General features: G+C 41.7%; 1 protein-coding gene across 2 annotated transcripts in view; it reads left to right on the top strand.

Moving 5' to 3' along the window:
- Nucleotides 1-9,391, top strand: part of LOC106884345 (uncharacterized) — a 77,912-nt gene that overhangs the window by 34,432 nt on the left and 34,089 nt on the right. For both annotated transcript variants that reach the window (XM_014935684.2, XM_052972812.1), the window contains 2 exons: nt 2,035-2,252; nt 3,984-4,086. In XM_014935684.2, coding sequence (XP_014791170.1) covers nt 2,035-2,252; nt 3,984-4,086 — 321 coding nt within the window. The remainder of the gene's footprint in view (nt 1-2,034; nt 2,253-3,983; nt 4,087-9,391) is intronic.

The following is a 9,391-nucleotide window of genomic DNA, read 5'->3' on the forward strand; positions in this document are numbered from 1 at the left end:
AACACATATTAAGCATGATAAACATAAATAAAAGTGATTTTTAAAAAATGCATCCGATTTCACTCAAATCATCGTTAATTCTGGGACACCCTGTATCTACTCGTCCGACTAAAACGGGGAAGGTAACAAAGGGTGGGGGGACTAATTGCAGGTGGCGAGCGTAGCTTCCAGAAGTGGTCACGCGGTAAAATTCGATTCGTTGTGAGTCACAACAGTTAGCAGTTTGTTGTTTTTGTATGAACATTTTGCATTATATAGTTCAGACATGGATGACATAGAAAGCAGACATGCTGCCGGGCCATGCTGCGTTACGCAGGATTGGAAACGTGAAATATCAACAAGGCACTTCTGAAGAATGGATGAATGGGTTTGTTGTGGTTTTACCCAACCGCACACAAACGCACATGGCCCTGTGGTGCGTGGGATGGTAACACGAAGCACCAACAGGACGCCGACAAAAATTTTAATGTTCTTCTCATTTCCTCTGCCAAATTGGACAAAATGTTTCATGAAATATTATACGCTACTTATAATGCATGTATAGTATCAATATTTTTTCGTCGGAACATGACCTAAAGCAAAGATGAAGCCCAGTGCAGTATACTCAAATCTGATTAATCTGCCTTTTTTTTGCGCGTGTGTGTGTGTGTGTGGGGGGGTCCATAGTCGGCGTCGGAAATGTTTTTTAGTCAACAGCAATTCGAGGAGCCTCATTAATGTTTGTTGCAAATTTGGAAGACAGCGAGTGGATACTCTTCAATTTACGGGACTTAACGCCGCGAAAATGCTTTAAAAATGCGGTTTATCTGCCCCTGGGCCCGCATTAGGCAACAGGTTGAAAATCATTTGGGCTCATGACACTCCATGTACCCTATGTAACGCATGTGTAAAATTTCATTAAAATCAGTTGGGTGGATCTCGGGTTTTAACAACATGACAAACACAGACACACATCCTGTGTTTTATATATATATATAGATTATTTCTTTCTTTTAATTATTCTCCAATATTTCCTTCAGTTTTTCTTTCATTTATACACCAATATTTCTTCCTTTTATTTATTCTCTATTTTATCTTTCTCTTAACCATTTTTGATATTTCTTTTAGTTAGTCTTCAAATTGTCACTCTTTATAATTCAATATTTGTTCCAGCAATTCTCCAGTATTTCATTTACCCTGTTATTCTTCATTGTAACTTCAGTTATTCTTTAATTCAATAACTATTTCAGTTATTCTTTAGTATTTTTGTCTTCATCGATATTTCAGTAATTCTTTTAGTTATCCTTTAGTAATTATTTCATCTATCATTCTCGAGTATCTATTTCAGTTTTCTTTAAAATATCACCCATAAATTATTTCTCAATTTTTTTTTAACCAATCCTATTTGTCTTTAGGTTTGTTTTTCTCTTTTGTAAAATCAAATATATTTTCGCTTGAACGTTGGTTAGATACCAAAATTCCCACAAGTTTCAAAATCTGTTAAAAACATCCAAATATTGAAATTGACATGATTTCCAAGATCAGTTCGTCTTTTTTATTGGTGGTGGTGTTTTCGATTTTTGTTAAAATTCTTCTCTCCCCAGATTTTGGCTGAACTTAGTCTAATCAATTTGAAATTTCCACCAACTTGCTCACATTTTGCATGGTAGATCTAATCCGTAATCCGGGTTGACTCCACCACATGACTCTTTGATGCTATTTGCTAACTCCGTTTTGTTACAAAAGATGAATTTTCTCTATTCTTCTCTTTCGTAGTCTTTAGTCATAAATAAAACTTACTCATACCAAATTCACAGGGTATGACTTTTGACATTTCCCCCCAAGTCATTCTGTACATAGCATATCGATTGTTCTTATGTTTGTAGTAGAGGGGCAAATATGACGTTTATGATATTTTTACTTCCCAAAGAGCATTACGGAATTTAACAGACACCAATGACTCTCAGACTCGGCTGGTAGGGAGCTTCTCTCTTGCTTAATAATCAACACTTGAATTGGACTAAATATTAAAAAATGTTGTTAATGTAATTACAGATGTGAAGAAATGGACAGTGACTGTCTACAACAGTGCCGACATCACAAACAAGCTGACTTTTAAATTAGTCGGAGTTACTGGTGCTTCACAGACACATTTTTTAAGTGAAAACGACAAAGATAGCACATATGAAAACAGATATAATTTTATCAGTTCTGATATTGGAGAATGGGATACTTTATGGATCGTCGTATACGAAAATATAACGATTAGAAACGTAAGTAAAATTCAATTATTCCTAAGAGTGTTGTATTAATTGTTTAGCATCATATCAACTCTATAATTAAACACATTCTAGCTTTGTCACTCTTGTCTTATAGCGCTACATTATGCAATATATCTTCCTCTTTTCAAGACAGCCGGGTGAGTTTTGAATGAAATCTGACTGCCTTTTCTAACAGATAGAGCGACCAAGTTGCATTCTTCTAAAACCCATGATGAACTAGATAAAAAATTCTCGAATATTTTAGTTTCAACTCAAATGCATACTGACTGAATTTGCAAAATACTTATTGAATATATTTTCCTTTGCTTCAACGTTTCAAAATTAGTGTAAACATCCGGTGCACTGATAATGATTTTAACATAGGAACAAGAAGACAGATCTTCTAGGATGTGAGTATAAGCGATGAAAAAACCTAATAGCTAAGTAGTCCTTTATTTATTTTATCGATCCAAGGAAAACGAAAGTCAAAATTTGGAGAACAATTACTGGTAAGGGTCCTAGTCGATGTGTGCCATAATATCTTTATAATGAGATATTTTTGTTACTCCCTATTTATAAATGTTTGCGAAATGGCAGAATGTTAGAACAGTATTTATTCCCGGTTATTGGGTTCTGAGTTCAAATTATACAGAGTCCAACTTTACTTTTCATCTTTTCAGTGTCGAAAAAGTATTAAACTAGGATGGTGGACTAGAGAGTCATTTGAACGTCGTATAAAATTCATTATAGCATTTCTTCCGGATCTTTGCATTTTGAGTTCAAATTGCACTGTGACCTGCTTAGACTTATTACGTCACTCGGTTTAAGACCTTCATCTGGTTCTTTAGTACTTTTAAAGAAATTCACTTTGCAAGCATCCGACTAGGGTCTTCGGTTTGAAGATAACATTCTCTCCCCACTCCTCACAACAATCTGGAAGACCCTGCGGTGGTAGCCGTACGGTTATAGGCATTGACATAACCTTCTGACTAAGAAACGTACCTTTCCAAATATGGTATGTAGAGTAACTAACACTTCGACCTGTGCCATTTTTGGTGACAACAGCGATTCCATGCAACGCTATGCAGTGCCTCTTCTTTCACTCTTTTATTTGTTTAAGTCATTGGAGTGTGACCGTACTGGCGCATCACTTTCAACGGTTTAGTCTAATATATTGATCTCCGCACTTATTTTAGTCCTATACAGTTTGTCGAAGCGCTAAATTGTAGGATATAAGGCAATTTTTCAAGATGCCATATAGTGGGATCAAATCCGGACACGTAATGGCAGGGCAAATTTCTTAACGATGCGTTGTACCTCCATCTTTTTTTCTGCTTTGTTTTTCGGTTTTCTTTTCGAATAGAGTTAGGTTTATATGAAACATTAATTATTCTGTGATAGTTGATGAATTTGTTAATAAATTTTAGGTTGTATATATATGTGGAGAGCAATGCTGCTGAGGTTCTGTGTAGGTGCATTCAGGTACACGCCGTTCCATAACTGGTTATAACTAAACTACCAGTTAAATTATCACACCTCGCACAGATGAGGATCTCTACTAATCGATTTTATCAATCACTGAACCTTTCGATGATAGGTTTCCTTGATAAGAAGTAGTCTGGTACTAAATCAACAATATCAACAACTAATTTGCGAAAAGCTTTACTTTTAAACATTTGTAAGTCCATATAAGATGACAACCACAAATGAACAAATTAACAGTGTTGTATCTTATTTACTTAGGGATTTCAATTAATGTTCAATGAAAGCAGACGTCAGCATATGAATTTCACCGCACTTGGTGAGAGCAGCACACGGAATAAACATTTTACAGTTCCTTGTACAAGTAAGTAATAAAGGCATTAAGCATTTCTCTCTCTCTCTTAATTAAGAAAACAGAGAAAAAAAACAAGAAACAACAACAACGCGAGGACTACTACATGCAAAGTATTAATGAGACGCTCAGAGAATGAAAGAAAGAATGGTTAGACATAGGAAAGCCCAAAAGAAAAGAAAGAGGAAGGAAAATATCGCCAACTGTTCACTTGCAGTTACATTTTTGAAATGACCGGAAGCAGATGACAAAGAGAAAGTGCTTTCTGGGACAGGAGAATGTGATGAATGGTTGGTATCTGTGTGTGTGTGTGTGGGTGTGTGCGCATGTGTGTGTGTGTGTGGTGGCAAGTGTGCGTGTGTGTGATAGCGCGTGTGTGTATGGTAGCGTGTGTGTATGGTAGCGTGTGTGTGTGGTAGTAACTGAGTGTGTGTGTGTGTGTGTGCGTGGTAGCGTGTGTGCGTGTATTGGTAACTGGGTGTGTGTATGCGAGGTGTGGTATTAGCTGTTTACATGTGTTTGTTGTGTGAGTGGTCTGCGTGTAGCTGTTGATGTTGTAGTGAGAGATCAACATCTATGTTGACAGGTATAGGTGGTTGTGGCAGCGTGTGTGCGTGTATGTTTGCTTTTGCACGTGTGCGTAGATGGGATGGTCAGTAGTGAGTCGGGCAGTTTGAAGGGTGTTTGAGAGGCAGTCTGAAGAGTGTGTGAATGAGTGGGTGTGGACGTGTGTATGTGTTGGCATGTGTACGTAGACGGAGTGAGAATATGTGTATGTGTGTGTGTGTGGACGTGTATAGGTGCGTGTGTGTCCCACTCTCTCTGTGTCACTGTCTCTCTCTGTATATGTATGTGTGTGTGTGTGCTCGCATGTGCGCGTGGAGATGTGTGTGTATGTGCGCGTGAGTGACTGTGGAAGTGTATGTGGGTGTGTATGTCTGTACATGTATGTCTGTATTGTGTGCGTGGAGCTATATGTGGGTTCATGTGTGCGCGTGTGTGTGTGTGGGGTTACTTGTGTGCGCATGTATGTGTTGTGTGTTTGTTGTGTGTGTGGAGGTATATGTGCATTCGTGTGTTGTGCGTGCGTGTGTATGCGTGTGTGTATGTGCACCCTGCGTGCGTGTGTATGTGTGTACGTGTGTGAGAGGGAGAGATGGGTGAGGTAGAGTGTGGATGCGTTATCTGAAGGGTGTGTGTGAATGGGTGAATGTAGCTGTGTGAATGGGTGGGGTGGTGGGGTGTGTGTGTGTGTTGGCATGTGTGCGTGGATGGAGTGAGAATGTGTATATGTGTGTGTGTACACATGTATGAGTATGTGTGTGTATTTATTTTTGTGTGTCATTCTGTCGCGCGCTCTCTCACTGTGTAAATGTGAGTGTATGTGTGTGTACCTATCTCTGTGTGTCACTCTGTTGCCTGTGTGGAAGTGTATGTACGTGCGTGTGCATGTGCGTATATGTGTGTATGTGTGTATGTGAATGTTGTGTGGAGGTATGTGTGCATTCGTGTGTGTGTGTGTGTGTGTGTGTGTGTGTGTGTGTGTGTGTGGAGGGTTGTGTGTTCATGCGTGTGTGTGTGTGTGCGTGCGTGAGAGGGAGATGGGTGGTGGTAGGTGGTGTGTGGTGTGTGGTATAGGAACAAGAGGTAAAATATTAATACAAATCATAAGTAGTACAAATAATACAAATAAGTAGAAACTGTAAAATAAAACCGAATTTTTATTTAACCTCGATGGTCTACACAAAGAGAGGACGTTACAAAAACAGACAAGGGGCTGGGGAACGAATGACTAACAACATGAAGTTAGAGATATAGTCGAGTGGATTAAAACAGAAATCCCCCAAACCACGTACCAACACTGAAACTTGGGTTTTTTTTCCTTTTGTCTCACTCAAGTAGATTCATTCACTCTCAACATGCTCGCAAGAATCTGCCATCTTTTCACGAATGCACTTTGCGACAAGCATCTCCTCTCCAGCCTTATTTTCCTTTTCAGGTGAAAAAGGAAAAAGTTAACCAACCCAAGGCTGGAGATGAAGATGCTCGTCGCAATGCGTTTCACTCGCGTCTTCCATACTACTTCCTTCATGATAGCCATTACATAGAGTAAACAAGCCTGCTCTTCCCTGTTCAGAGAAGTCGGCGGAACAATCTTAATTATAGACTCGGATGATAGTTGTACTTTTCATCTCGTGACAGCAGTTGCTCGACATAAACTTATAGTGCCAAGATCTTCGGACACTGCACACCTGCGTGCAGAACAGTTTCACTGTTCTGCACACATCTTGGGCATGTTGGTGTGGATGAAGAACCATGCATGTAGAGTTTATCCCGAACAGGTGAGGCTCCTCGGTAACATTGCCATGCCAGGGACTTCTGTAAATTATCCATAGGCCCTGGCCCGAATGTTCTTCGCTACAGGCTGGCAAGCTGACCGTCATCGAAGTCCAGGGTTTCTCTTAGGGCATCATCACACTTGAACTCTATCAACTCTCTATAAAACGACGAGGTGGAATCCCCGCTACCGGCGTTGCCCGTTTGGGAGTGGAGCAAAAGTGCCTAACGGCACTCTGCTTGCCAAGCACCCAACTTGATCTAAGTGGTGAATGACAGAAGCAACAGTCTAATGAACGGAGATCACACTTACTCACCGTCAAGGTAGAGCTAGAGATGCCTCAGCCTCAGTGCATGCCTGAACATTTTTAGCCATGGCATCCCCAGTCTACCCTTCATCGGTTGTTAGCAGCAAATAGAGCGCCATACCAGAGGTCTCCTTCACCTCCACAAAAACGGAAGAGTATGCGTTCCAGCTTGTTCATCCACGAAGCTGGGCAAGGCACGACGGTCAGGCGGTAGGTAATTGTTGATACGATAAACACACCTGCAACCTCCGCCCTCCCTTTCAGAGATAGCTTCCGCTCAGACCAGGTCTGAGTTAGGAAAGCCACCCTACTCGTCACCTCACTCCAGTACTTCTCTATCTGGAGTTCTAGGCCAAACCAGACTCCTAACATTTTCATCGGTCCATCCAAATTCCCACGACGTTGTTGGGCGGGATCGACTTGCAAGCCGACCGACTAATCCCAGTTAATTTTTGCTCCTGCCACCGCTTCGTAATACCTTATGGCCTTACCTACCCACTGTAGGTGGTGTTCAAACCAGGGTACGATATCGGTGATGTCGTCCGCATACGTCAAAACCGATTCTCCACACCATAGATCTCGCGGGATGCCTCTCATAGCCTCCAACTTCTGCAGAAATGTCTCGAAGGCCAAAACATGCAGAAGTGGAGAGAGAGGATACCCTTGACGTACCGAATGCTCAATGCAGAACGGTTCCGAAAAGAAACAGTTCACTTAAACGATCGAATCGATGTTGCGATACAAATCAGTGATCCACCCACGGAAGGTGGGGTCAAACCCGGCCGCCGCAAGGACCGTTGCCAGATACTGATGGTCAACCCTATCAAACGCTTTAGATTGGTCTAAATGGACCATAGCCCCATCCTCTCCAGGAATTCTATTTACCCTCTTTAAGGTGTAGCGTATAAGATGGAGATTGTCGTGAATCGACTTACTAGAGATGGCACAGGCTTGCATCTCCCCAATAAGTTTCCCCACGACCTGCGCCAACCTTTTTGCTAACACCTTGGCCAAAATCTTCAGCTCTGCGTTAAGCAGAGTGATGGGTCGAAAATTATCAAGTACATTCCCCTTTTTGTGTCCTTTTTTAGCAGCACCACAACACCCCCACCCCGGCTCACAGACCGAGGAATGCTCCCATTCTGCTGCCAGTTGGTGTAGACGCATGCTACTAGGTGCCCAAACAAGTCTTGCATACTATAATACAATTCATAGGGGAGACCATCTAATCCTGGCAACCTGTCCTCGCCACAGTCCGATAGTACCTCCTCCTCCTCCGCAGTTGTGATCGGCCCTTCACAGCATTCCACTTCCCGCCCCGAGAAGCACGACAAACCGGCGAGGAAGTCCACGAGGCCCTTCCCACCCTCCGGTTCACTGCCCCTCCCAAAAAGATGGGCGAAATGCTCGTGAAACTACCTTGCACATCTCCTCGGGTTCGTTTACTGAACGCTCATGTTGGTCCATCAAAGACCTTATTGTGCCACTATTGCCCCGATGGGTCTCTAACACACGGGCCCATCCGACAACGTTGATTTCCTCTTGTCGCATTGCACTAACTTAGCCCTGACAATACATCTTTCGTGTTTAGTTTTGAGATGTTGGTCGAGTGCCATCTTCGTAGCTAAAATGCTGGATGCAGAGCCTGACCCCATAGCCATTTCTAGAGCCTTAACTAAAAGATGAAAAATAAAAAAATAAATAGATAAACTAAAGATATCAAATTAAACAAGTAAAACAGTAGCAGAAATAAACTTATAAAAAAGACAAATAAAAAATGAATAAAAAAATAAATAAAAAAATGAATAAATGAATGAATAAATAAACGAATAAAAAAACGAATAGAAAATTAATAAAAGATAACCGAATAAAAAATAAAGGAATAAACGATAAAAAATCGATAATAAACGATAAAACTTATAAAAAATGAATGAAAATAATAAGTAAATGAGTAAAAATAAGATAGGGTAAAATGTTATTTTTTTAAGGAAGGTGCAGTGACAGTCATTGCGAGGAGGAGTTTGTGTTGAGTCCGAAAGGAGTTTGGGTATGTAGAGTAAGAATGTAACGCTGCTCCAGGCGGAGTCTGGAGTTGGTGGATCCATTGCGTAGGGCAAGGCCGAAGACAGGGATATTTGAGGTGGAGTGGTTGACCAAACGAAAATCACGAGCGACGGGGGTGTTCGTACGTAGACGAACATCTCGTAGGTGGTGTTCGGTGAACCGGTCGGCTAGGCGGGGAGCATTGGACTAACGTAGAGTTTGTTCCAGAGGTTACACCTGAAGCAATAAATAAGGCTGGAAGAAGTACAGGAGAAGGCGTTCCTAACGTAGAGGATGTTCTGGTTGGATCCGGTGAGGTAGGTGGTGCTAAAGATGAAGGGACGGGTGTGGCAGCGTGATCTAGAGCAAGGGAAGGATCCGGGTTGGGTTGGAATGGAGTGGGGAAGTGCTACGGACCAGTAGATCGTGTAGGTTACGGGGGCATTTAAAGGAGGACAAGAGTGGGTTGAAGAAAATAGGGAGGGTGGTGGAATCTAGATGGAGGCAACCCCTCCACCTTACCACTCTGGCGAAGGGGTAAGGTGGAAGGGTGGAAAAGATGGGGAAAGGGGATGCGGTTGGAGGATCGGTGTGGAGAAGGGTGGAAGGGTATCTGCGACGCATATATA

The sequence above is a fragment of the Octopus bimaculoides genome, chromosome 14, assembly GCF_001194135.2.
Source record: "Octopus bimaculoides isolate UCB-OBI-ISO-001 chromosome 14, ASM119413v2, whole genome shotgun sequence".
NCBI lineage: Eukaryota > Metazoa > Mollusca > Cephalopoda > Octopoda > Octopodidae > Octopus > Octopus bimaculoides.